The sequence below is a fragment of the Anabas testudineus genome, chromosome 1 (genome assembly GCF_900324465.2).
Source record: "Anabas testudineus chromosome 1, fAnaTes1.2, whole genome shotgun sequence".
Taxonomy (NCBI): Eukaryota; Metazoa; Chordata; class Actinopteri; order Anabantiformes; family Anabantidae; genus Anabas; species Anabas testudineus.
In genome coordinates this window covers 6,186,058-6,196,894 of record NC_046610.1, presented here as the reverse complement: position 1 = coordinate 6,196,894, position 10,837 = coordinate 6,186,058, and the positions used below count along the sequence as shown (strand labels likewise).

Here is a 10,837-nt window from a genome sequence, read left to right as displayed (position 1 = left end):
TTTCTGAACTACACCTGATCAACATGATGACAGAACAGCCTCCATCTGTTAAACACTGTACTTTTGTTATTTTGTGTATATTTACTCTGAAAAAAACACATTTTACAGTGTGATTTCAAATTAAGCAATAACTCAGCAAACCAAAACTTTCCCAACATGGTCAGTAAAATGGTCTGTTTTTCATTTATTCACCAGTGTTACATAATTGCCTCTTATGTACATTTCTAATAAAGTGAATCTCCAAAAGTATTTTCAGAAATGAACGTAAACACCATTCAGTTAAAATAAAAGTAGCCCATAGTGCAGAATTAAATTTGTTCAGTTTAGACCAGCAGCACGCTGAATAAAGCAACATAAAGTGTCATGTTGTTAAATACTGAACAACAGTGAGGATGTGTTTCAAGTCTGTGTTGTACTGGTCTGGAGATATATTCTCACGTCTGCGTGCAGCTGATAACTCTCCACACTGTTCGACCCTGTGTAGAGGAGACCAGGCAGCAATCAGTGTTTCTTCCACAAGAATCGATGTGCAATCAGGACAATCTGCAACCACAAGAGGGGAAATAAGTACAGGAATAAGGAGCATCAAGCCTGAGGGGAGGAAAAACTATATCCTGATCTACTCAGACTGTTTCAAGACTGGTATGAAGAACTATTCTGATTTATTGATGAATTAGTTTAAGTCATTTAATAATGTAATAAGCAATGATCTTATTATGTTGTTTCAATAGCACGTTTGTCCCACAAAAACTGGGGCAAGATACACATTCCCATGACTACAGATGTCTGAGATGCAAATTTAAGTGCATGAGCGCAAAGAGTCAAGACTCAGTTCAATGTTATTCTGTTGATTAACACCTGGTGGCAGTAATGGGTCACAAAATGGAGCAGTGCACTAGGAAATGGGCGAATAGAAGATGAATGTTAAGAGATATTAACGATACATACTACTGAAGAGAGTAACACATTCAACACATTCATCAGCCCTCAAAAGGTTTTAGTGACAAATAGTGGGTGAAAACTCCACAGGGAGCCTGAACGTACAGTCGGCTGCAAGGAAAAAGACGCTACAGACTTTTCCTGTACAAGAGGATTCTGAAATCACAAGACTTGAAGAAAGGAAAGGCTGATGAGAGCTGTGGGACTTACAGATGACTGTGAGATAGGCCCTTCATTTGAGAGGAGAAGAGGTTAATGGCCACTGGACTGCCTGCAGGGGGAAACAACACAGTGGGTTAAAAACAAAAAAAAAAACAGAGCATGAAGGACAAATAGTGAAAGATCACCACAGTAGTCATCACCAACACCACATGAGGGAAGAACCTATCAGAGCTACAGGCTCTTACTAACTTAGAATTACACACCCGACTTCTTCCCCCAGCTCAAGATTGTGTGCTTTTGCTGCTGATGTTATAAATAAAATGTGACTCACTGGTCCCAGTTCTCTGCTGAAGAAGACAGAGTGAATACGATGGAGTGAAGAAAGGGTAAAAAATTATCTGGATCTGACAGAAACAAAGAGACTGTTGTTATGTGGCTGTGTTCCACTTCTTCACGTTGTTTCATCTTCATTTACAGATACACTAAAGAGTTTCTGACCACTTCTTGTGCTGTAGAACAATATTTTAAATGGGTGGATGCTTGTATTTGTGTCCCAGTGCAGTCCTCATTTGAGGTGTACTGAAGCTTTGAGGAGCAGAGATGTTAGCTGAGGTACTAAGAATTCAACCAGGTCAGTACACTGACTCATCATCAAGAAAAGACATCCACACACCTTTTGTGTTTTCCATCTCCTGCGTGATCTCCTGTAAGAAGGTTTTGAGGCGTAGCCCTAAACTGTCCCACAGCCACTCGAGAGCCCACATATTCTCCTGAGAGACAGAAAAATCAACAGATAAAATCTTACTGGCTTCAGCTTAATGGCCCCTTGATACAATAAGAACATGTCTGATGACTAAAAGTCACTGTATTATATGTATCGGTATATGTTTATGTAAAATGACTTTTATTTCAGTAAAGTGTATATTTGTTGCATTCATCAAAACAAAACATAGACTTATAAAATGTCCACAAACAGGATGTCACACCTGATGGAAAATACCTTAAAAGTGTTGAGCACAGGCAGCGCTGGGCTCAGGGGAGCGTTAAGAATTCTCCAACATAGAGCCCCAGTTACCACCAGCAACAAGGACTGATCTGGGTACACCTGTAACCACGAACACACAAATTTATTAACTTTATTACCACTCGGGACATCCATAAGTTTGAAAATTCATGTGTCATCTAAACAGACTTACCTCCTGAAAGAACCGTGGGATCTGTATGTTTGACCCGTCCAGGTCTCGTAGTAAAGAATTTACAACAACTCTTGCTTCCTGAAGTCCAGAGGTTGAGCAGACAACACAGAATGAACACAAGTACAACCATAATAAATGCAAAAATATAAAAGGTGGAAGAGCTGTAAATAAGCTGGAGATACATACGTGCAGAAACTGTGGGTTCGGTGCAGAGAGTGAACCAGAGGGTGAGTTGACGATTGTGAGTAAATGGGCCCAACATTGAGACTATACCAAGAGCAAAAGGTAAATTAATAAATAATTACAGGTCTCTACAGGTGATTTTTTGTTGATGGGTTGTGTAAAGTGAAGTTTGCATCATTAGATCTGCATTAATGAGATTTCTAAACAGCACAGTAAACTGTGATGCAGAGCTGAAGACTCACATCAAAGAACACAGCAGAGCAGAGTCTCTGAGCCCTGAGAGCAAACTTCACCAGCTCAACACGCTTCAGTGGCACAGCGTCTAGACAGAGGAGAGAGTCTGAGTCCTTAAAGGGAAACATACCCGAGGTAAAGTGATTAAGTCATAATATATCTTTGTCTGACCTTTAATTGGCTCCCATGTCGCATCAGAACAGCAGAGCTGTGCTGGCTGATTGACCATCAATTTTGGTGCTGTTGCTGTTTCAAAGATGCGGAGATAAAAGAGGAAGAGGAACGGAGTAAGGCGAGTGGCGGGGGCATTTACTGAGGGGAACAAACTGTGAACTGCTGACATTAAGTCTCCGTCCAAGCACTTGAAGAAAGGGATGAGGTCCTGAAGCTGCTGCAAGCTGTGGGAGACAGAAATCGAGTGGAGCGAGTCAACAACGTGTGAGATGGTATGGTGAGATGCAGTTTAATTTTTATTTGTACTGACATGTTCATATTTTTAAAAGTGTGTTTTGGCAACATTTGTGAAGAAAAGCATAAAATAAATAATAAAATTATGATGTGATAATGAACACTCACAGTTTGGAATCGTCAGACTGGATCACCCGTAGGTATCGATACAATTCTCTGTACCTAAAAGCACAACACACCCATGTCTGGTTTCAGTTCTTGTTGTAAGAAAATGATTTGTGCATTTAATCTACATAATTATGAAAAGATGTGTTTATCCATTGTTTACCTGCGCTGTTGTTGTAATAGTTCTGTTCTCAGCAGAACCACAGAAATCTGTTCAAACAGGACGTCCTTCTTGCCTTTATCTTTGCGAATGCCTGACACATTTTGTCCCTTCAGCACAGACATGAGCAGGACGTCATCCCAGGGACGGACACACAGGCTGAAACACATCCAAATCAAGTTCTATTCATTTACAAAAAGACTCTGATGTGTGGCCTTGAATGGGGAATGAAAAGGAAAACACACAGAAACTCTTATTAACCGCTATTAGTTAACAGCAATATTTTAAACAAACACACACACACCTGTTCTTCATGCTCTTCAGATCAGCAGGGAAATATAATTTCTTGTAAAACTCCTGCATTTTGCTAGAGAATTCTGGAGTAAATTCAAACATCACAATCTGTCGCTGCACTGATGCTATGACTCTGGGAAAACAGACATGTGCACACACACAGAAAAAATATATAAATAATATAAAAATATATAGTATCACATGAATTTGCTGCAGAGATAAAACAAGTTGGAGTATGCGTTTACCTCTGCAGTAGCACCACTTTGGCCTGAGCAGCATTTGCCATGGGAGAAGTTAAGATGAAATTTCTGCAAAAAATATCAATAATAATAGAAAGTTAACTGGAAGGAAACCAGTAATCAAGAACAGGAAATGTTTCTTTGTGTTTGTACCCTGAGACTTGAAAATGTCGAATAAACTCTTCAGCAGCTCCCAGTCTCATGATGGCAGCAGCTCTGGTGTTCTGTTTATCTGCTTTAGTCAGGAATGACGACACAAACTCATACACTGGTGTGTAACTGGGTGGGGGGGAAGAAAAATTTACAGTCTGGACATACAGAAAATAGCCCCAACATTATTTTTCTACATTCTGAACTGCTCTGCTTCGTGACTCACTCATGGATGAGGCCTTGCTGGTTTAGTAGATTAAGACCATATTCCTGTAATGTCTTTCCCTTGACAAAAGAGGAGAACAGTGCACACAGATCTTGTCTGAAGCTCTGCAGCATATTCTCTAGACAGAAGGGAGACCAATCCAGTGACTTAGTGACATGTAGTAACACAACAAATGATTCAGTTTGATGTTTTTCAAATGCAAATGTCATCTTCATGTCCATAGACAGCATGTGAGAACAAGTACCTGCCTGTCGGAGGTGAGTGTCTATTTCTGACAGAATAAGGTTGAAATGCTTCAGTCCTCCCAGCAGAATGTCGTTTCTGATGTTGTTCCAGAAATCGCTTTTTTTGTGGCTGTTGCAGTGGCACCTGCCGCTTTGACTCCACACTGCACACTAAACACGCACAAGACAACATCAAACAACGCGAAGAAAACATGTCCGAAACTTTTGTCTGTCCGTGGTCAAAAACTTGCTCAAAACAGTTGATTTTAGTGAATTGTAGTGCATGAGATCGACTGGTTCAGTTACAGCAAATGCCGACAGTTATATGAAAACAAAAGATTTTTATATTCTAAAACAATACAAAATTTAAATACGACAAAATCTTTGTGTAGCTTGTATTGTTCAGTTATAAAAAAATGAGAGATTCACTATTATGACATAGTATAATACATGCCAGTGTCTGTATTGTGGGTTTTCTCCAGCTTTATATAAACTTTACCAAACGTTAGTTCACAGGTGTGGCAAATGAAGCCAACGCCAGCATCTTTACAGACTGTATCAACACGTACCGATGATGCCAGCTTGTCACAGATGTAGCAGAAACACTGATCGCAAAAAAGCTGATTACTGGCCACAGGAGCTTCAACTTCACAGTCTGTAGCCCTGAACAGGACAAAAAGATAGGCAGCATTTTCCTTAATGTAGAGGAATTAGGCACTGATGAGTATGAAAGTGTGTGTGTGGTAATCATACTCACGTGTAAGGATGTATGGGACAGTCATAGCGTGCATGAGGCAGAACCTCAGCACGGCGGGAGAAGGTTACTACCAGGTCTTCATCCAAGGCACTTTGAGGTAACACAATATCTGAAACACAACAGCAGCTGGTGACTATTAATAACCTCTAATATAACACATACAACAAGTGCATGAATTAAAGTTGCTACCGTTCTTCTTCACATCTTCCACCTCCACAATGACAACTGAAGATTCACTGCATGATATAGCCTGAATATCATCATCATCATCTTCATCATCATCATCACTGAGGATGATTATTTCTCCGCAGTCTCCCGTTGTGCACATCAGAACGTCTACCTCATCAAGCAAAGACATAAACATAAAGACAATCAAACTTACAGCTGTATAATCTGTGTTTCTGTGTATGAACTGAGCCCGAGTGAGTCACACATTACGCCCTACGTGTTTTCTTCCTCTTTTTAACGTTTTGCACCATATCACCCTTTATGTGACAATCTACTTTACAATAAATCGTATAAATCATAAACTGAATTGTGACTTAGTGTATAAATGAATCTCCAACCAAACCTCTTTTGTTTTTTGTTTAATTTTAAGCTGCCAGCTGCTAGCTGTCCCGAAGTCCCGAAAGTTAACTACCTTTAAAACAATGGCCGAAAGTAAACTAATTTTGGTTTAGCCTTTTAGTTAAAAGTATACTGTACAGATATTTGTTTTAAATAGTCATGTGGAAACGCATTTATCTTACCTTCGTCTTCCTTGTAAACAAAATTAAAATGTTGTGTTTCGCGCCGGGGTTCTCAAATCGCACCGTCACCGGATGTGACGCATTCTTCTTCTCCGTCGTCGTGTTAATTGTTTCCGTCTCCCGGACTGAACCAATAAAGAAAATAATAAATACATATATAAATGTTAAAGTTATTTATAATAGTAATAATCATAACATTTATTAAAAATGAATTAAATTAAAAATCTGTATTTTATTTGAATAGTTAATAAGGCTGGTATGTTAATTTAGTGGGTTGACTCCCAACTCCTTTTTGCAGCATCTCAAGAAACTCTACAGTGGTGCCATCATAAGTATATTTGCAACTTTTTAAAAAACTATTTCCCAAAAGGGATCAATGCAATAAGTCATTATTATTAATGCAGATGAAAGCCCCCGTCCAGTGCTAGGTATAGCTTTCTTTCAGTTTGTTGTACTTGTATATTTATTTCTGTATTTAAATAGAGATTTAATGATAGTTTTTATTTTTTATATTTTTTATGTTGTCCCTTTGTACCTACTAATGCATGGCCTAATTCTTTTTCTGATGGTGTATGCATAATGTGTTTGCCTTTAATGCTGACTATTATGATTGATGGTGGACTAGGGATAGTTTATATTTTGTTTGTTTATTGTACTTTTTGACACTGATATGGAAAATGTTCCACTGTATTGTCTATGTCACAATAATCAAATAACCAACGTTGAAGCTTCTCTTTTAAATCCAGTTTAATCATTTCTCCTCATGTTTTAGGCTTAGTAGCAGCTGACAACCTCATATCTTTACTGTACTGCTTTCATACATTGGAGATCAAAGACTTTGAAAACAAATGACCAAATTCTTTGTCCATCTGCTTTCCTAGACTCCTTATATTTACAATTAAGTAATGTGAGGTTTTAATTGAATCAAACAGTCATCCATTATGAGTATTTCAACGTGAATGGGACAGAACAAATATAACATTAATATTTTATGTAAAAGTAAATTTCACTAAGCTTTTACTGACAAAGCCCACATGACAAGGCACTGCTTTGACACCATGACCATTCTGAATGAGGATCAGTAACATAAATAAGAGATATTTTTAGGACTGCTGTTACAGAGCTGCTGCAGTGCTGTTCGTCTTGTCCTTGTTACGAGAATGATGTCTCCTTGCTCTGGCTCTCTGGTTCCTCTCAGACTCTGTCAGTCCATCTGCAGCTTCTGTTTTCACCACTACAGAGTCCGTCTGCAGCTCTGCCTGTTTGTCATCAGCACCCTGAGCAGGCATGTATTTCAACCACTGCTGGTAGTAACCCCGGAAACCATCAATGTGGACCAAATAGTTGCTCCTGGATTTGTACTAGGATGGAGAGGATAGTGAAAGGAAGAAATCAAGGCTGGGCAGGAACGTTATCAGCCTCAAGGATGTTTGGGAAACCAGATTCTTACTTACCTGGTTATAGTTGGGAGGATACTGCGCAGCAAACTCCAGCTGTTTGATGATAACCTCATTAGGCCATACTCGCATTTCACTCATGGTTTTCAGGATTGTTTTCAGGTAAACGTAATCCAGTCTCCGAGTTGCTTGACCAATGAGAGCAGAGAACACCTGGACGTTGGGCCTAAGTCCTGCCACCTGTGAAGACCATATGTAAAGACCAAACCATAACATTAGTTGCCTGTACATGAGTAATCTTTTAGTACAAGCAAACGATCACCAGTTCTAAGTGTAACATCTGTTCCAATTCAATACTGATGCTAAAGCTGGCGACTTTCAGATTGTATGTCATCACCTCCATGTCTTTTAGCAGCTGCAGGCCGTCACTCTGCCGCTCGCAGCCTAATGCAAGGCTTCCAAATGTCTGTACGTCCACGTTTATATTACGCTGTCGCATCACACTCAACACAGCCTGGAAAGAGAAAGAAGTGCAGAAGAACATGTGTAACTAAATACTGACTGCAGCTAATTATAACAAAACATTTCTAAACTTAACTTTAGTGGTATCTGTGTTTACAGAAACTTCATTCCTCTCTACTCTATTGGGGTGGAGGCAGAAACCAAAAATGCCACCACCAGAAGTGAGTGAGAATTTTATTTATTTATATTTTGTGAATTGACCCCTTAATGCAATTCTGCATGAAAGAATAGAAGGAAGGAGGAGACTGCAGATAACTGAGAGTGGATGGTGTGTGTGTGTGTGTGTGTGTGTGTGTGTGTGTGTGTGTGTGTGTGTGTGTGTGTGTGTGTGTGTGTGTGCGTGTGTGTGTGTGTGCGTACCTTTGCTCCATTCAGGTCACCAGCTCTAGCTGCTCTGCGAATCACAGAGTTAAAAAACGCAGCGTCGAGCTTCACTTTATGTTGTTTAGCAACTTTTAACAACAGACTCAGGGACTCGTGTCCTGGCTCCATCGTGTCCGCCAACAGGGTCAGAGTCCTGAGGTCGGGACTGAGTCCGTTAGCCACCATCTTCTCCAAGAAACCTTTAGCTCCTCCAATCAGCATGAGTCTATCAGATGGTCCATCCACAGTGCTGAGAGAAACCACGGCACTCTTCCTCGCCTCAAAAAGATCCAGAAGGTTTGGGGCTGTGGAATAATCCACTAATTCAGCTGGGACATAGTTTTCTTGTCTGACTGGTACCAAACAGGAAGATTCTTGGCTGCTAAAGGACTCCTCATTGTCTCTGTGTGGATCAGGTTGGACGAACAACTGCCTCTCCAGAAGGTCAATGTCAATTTTATCCTGTGATCTGGACTCTGACTTGAGATCTGAATTTTCTGTCTCTTTCTGACTCTCACTGTCGAGTCTCAGCAGCACTGCAGTGGCCAGTGCAGGATCACCAATCCCACAGTCCCTTGCAGTTCTCAACAGCAGGTTATAGTTCTGTTTGTCTGGAAGAATCCCTGACCTCAGCATCTGGCGCCAAACCTGACACAGAAACAAAAGATTATTCCACCTGTGGTCTCGCCAATGTTATCTATGTGCATTTCAGTCAACTAGTCTCACAATGAGATCTAAGACCATTATTGAGATTAAACATGTTAATATTTTGCGAGTCATAAGAGTCCATTTTCATCTCCGACAGCCCATAATGTTAATGGGTAAAGGTTTTTTTCGAAATGATGCACCTACCTGTAGAGTCATTCTGAATCCTGTTTCTTTATCCTTCAAGCAGCCCATCAGCAGGTAGTGGAAGGTCTCTTGAGTTACAACATGGCCATTCTGCAGCATCTCCTACACAAACACACACAAACCGATAATGATATAAAAGTATTAACACAATTCAGTGGACCAGCCCTTTATAAACCCACATAAATCTGAGCAGCTGTCGCACCTTGACAATGTGAATACAAGCTTGAAGGTGGTTGGTGATGGCGTGTGTCTTAAGAAGAGCGTGGTATGTGATGGTGCTGAGGGGGCAGTTTTTGCGGCGGAGTTCTTGTTCCAACTTCAGCGCCTGCTTAAGACCAGCTTGTTTTGAAGGTGACTCAGCGCAGGCATTGAACAGTGCAGTGTAGGTCGCATCGACAGGAACTAGACCTCGCTTCTTCATCTGAAAAACACATACATCCACACATTACTACACAATCTGAGGAGGTCGCGGTTCCCGTCACCAGGGAGAGCTCAAACATTTTTTAAAACACCTTTGGAATGATATTGATATGTGTTCACAAAATGTTATGTGTTAACATCAATAAATAAAACATCCTTACATCATTGTAGAGTCTAAAGGCCTTTTTGAGCTGTCCAGCTCGACCACAGCCTCCTATCAGGACAGTGTAGTTGTACTCCTCCGGCTGCAGCCTCTCTCCCTGCAGCATGTCTGTGCTGAATAAATCCAAAGCCTCCTGCAGCTGTGAGACGAACAAACACATTTAAATCCACTGGCAGAAATCAAAAAAGGAAGAAAGACATAATCCAGTATATTCACTGTTAGTCCAGACCCACCTTGTTCTCTTTGATGAGCTTCTTGCACTGTAAGAAGTACCAGTACGGTGTGTTTCTCCTCCCAGGTCTCCTGCGAGGTTTCACCTGGTCTTCTTCCTCTGTGGTTTTGTCCTCTCGGTGTCGCAGGTCCTGGATGTCTGAGCTGCTTTTCTTGAACAACCTCCTGGAGGACATATCGGTGGAAAGGGAGCCGAAGTTCTCCTCTTCCTCTGGGACTGGGTCAGCATCCCCATGGGAAGCTGCCGACCGGGATCCTGAACTAAGGTGCCGGGGCAGCTGCCAGAAACCCGGTGTGAGGAGCCTGGATGACCGATGTTGTGTCAAATCCTCGACCGGGGTCAGATTCAGAGTCCTGGGTGAGATCTTCACAGCTGACTGCCCGGAAAACTTAGCAACAGGGGCCGAGATTCTCCTCCCGTGGCGCACACACGAACATGCAAAGGACGTTAACATATTTACCAGTAATGTCTATTTTTAGCTAACGAGCAGGGAGCGGGTGTAAGTGTTTTTAAATCAAACACAATAGCTACATTACTACAAGTTTAGCTAACCACGTAGCTCCAAGCATGTTGTGCACCACGATGTTCAATGACACCAACCACATCAGACCTGAATAATAGAATTCGAACAAGATTTGTAAACTTATTAAGTTATAAAGTTTTGTCGATTTTGTCCTCGGATATAATTAACAAAGACGTTATTTGAAATATTATACCACTATTTATTACATAGGTTTACACATACATTACACAATAAAGTGTGTCTATTCAGATGATCCGATGTCACACGGATCGACTACAT

The 10,837-nt window shown here is 40.8% G+C and overlaps 2 protein-coding genes across 4 annotated transcripts; both read right to left on the bottom strand.

The window, feature by feature from the left end:
- Window position 1: 1 nt before the first annotated feature.
- zgc:112980 (uncharacterized protein LOC503706 homolog) lies at window positions 2-6,171 on the bottom strand. Of its 3 annotated transcripts, XM_026359075.1 has the most exons (20): window positions 6,087-6,171; window positions 5,527-5,673; window positions 5,338-5,446; window positions 5,150-5,243; window positions 4,601-4,751; window positions 4,357-4,474; window positions 4,134-4,259; window positions 3,987-4,049; window positions 3,752-3,874; window positions 3,451-3,606; window positions 3,291-3,344; window positions 2,886-3,112; window positions 2,723-2,802; window positions 2,484-2,564; window positions 2,298-2,375; window positions 2,102-2,206; window positions 1,775-1,871; window positions 1,433-1,505; window positions 1,150-1,210; window positions 2-543 (listed from the first exon to the last, which is right to left on the bottom strand). In XM_026359075.1, exons 2-19 carry the CDS (start codon window positions 5,663-5,665, stop codon window positions 1,192-1,194), a joined length of 1,893 nt encoding a protein of 630 aa, XP_026214860.1. In that variant the 5' UTR covers window positions 5,666-5,673; window positions 6,087-6,171; the 3' UTR covers window positions 2-543; window positions 1,150-1,191. The 3 variants fall into 3 exon arrangements, with proteins under 3 accessions (XP_026214860.1, XP_026214861.1, XP_026214862.1); XM_026359076.1 differs by lacking the exon at window positions 1,433-1,505; XM_026359077.1 differs by lacking the exon at window positions 6,087-6,171 and having other exon boundaries at window positions 5,150-5,235; window positions 5,527-5,552.
- Window positions 6,172-6,714: 543 nt separating this feature from the next.
- Window positions 6,715-10,625, bottom strand: ptcd1 (pentatricopeptide repeat domain 1). Its single transcript, XM_026359070.1, has 8 exons — window positions 10,037-10,625; window positions 9,802-9,942; window positions 9,423-9,641; window positions 9,221-9,322; window positions 8,366-9,016; window positions 7,881-7,997; window positions 7,541-7,723; window positions 6,715-7,447 (listed from the first exon to the last, which is right to left on the bottom strand). The coding sequence occupies exons 1-8, from the start codon at window positions 10,487-10,489 to the stop codon at window positions 7,202-7,204; spliced, it is 2,112 nt and encodes a 703-aa protein (XP_026214855.1). The 5' UTR covers window positions 10,490-10,625; the 3' UTR covers window positions 6,715-7,201.
- Window positions 10,626-10,837: the final 212 nt, after the last annotated feature.

Coding starts and splice junctions, on each gene's coding strand:
- ptcd1 (XM_026359070.1), bottom strand. CDS start 10,489: ATGTTAACGTCCTTTGCATGTTCGTGTGTGCGCCACGGGAGGAGAATC. Junction 9,642..9,801: donor CCTTTAGACTCTACAATGAT/GTAAGGATGTTT, acceptor TGTGTTTTTCAG/ATGAAGAAGCGAGGTCTAGT. Junction 9,323..9,422: donor CTTGTATTCACATTGTCAAG/GTGCGACAGCTG, acceptor GTGTTTGTGTAG/GAGATGCTGCAGAATGGCCA.
- zgc:112980 (XM_026359075.1), bottom strand. CDS start 5,665: ATGTGCACAACGGGAGACTGCGGAGAAATAATCATCCTCAGTGATGAT. Junction 4,752..5,149: donor GTGACAAGCTGGCATCATCG/GTACGTGTTGAT, acceptor GTGCGTGTTTAG/TGTGCAGTGTGGAGTCAAAG. Junction 2,207..2,297: donor TCCCACGGTTCTTTCAGGAG/GTAAGTCTGTTT, acceptor TCGTGGTTACAG/GTGTACCCAGATCAGTCCTT.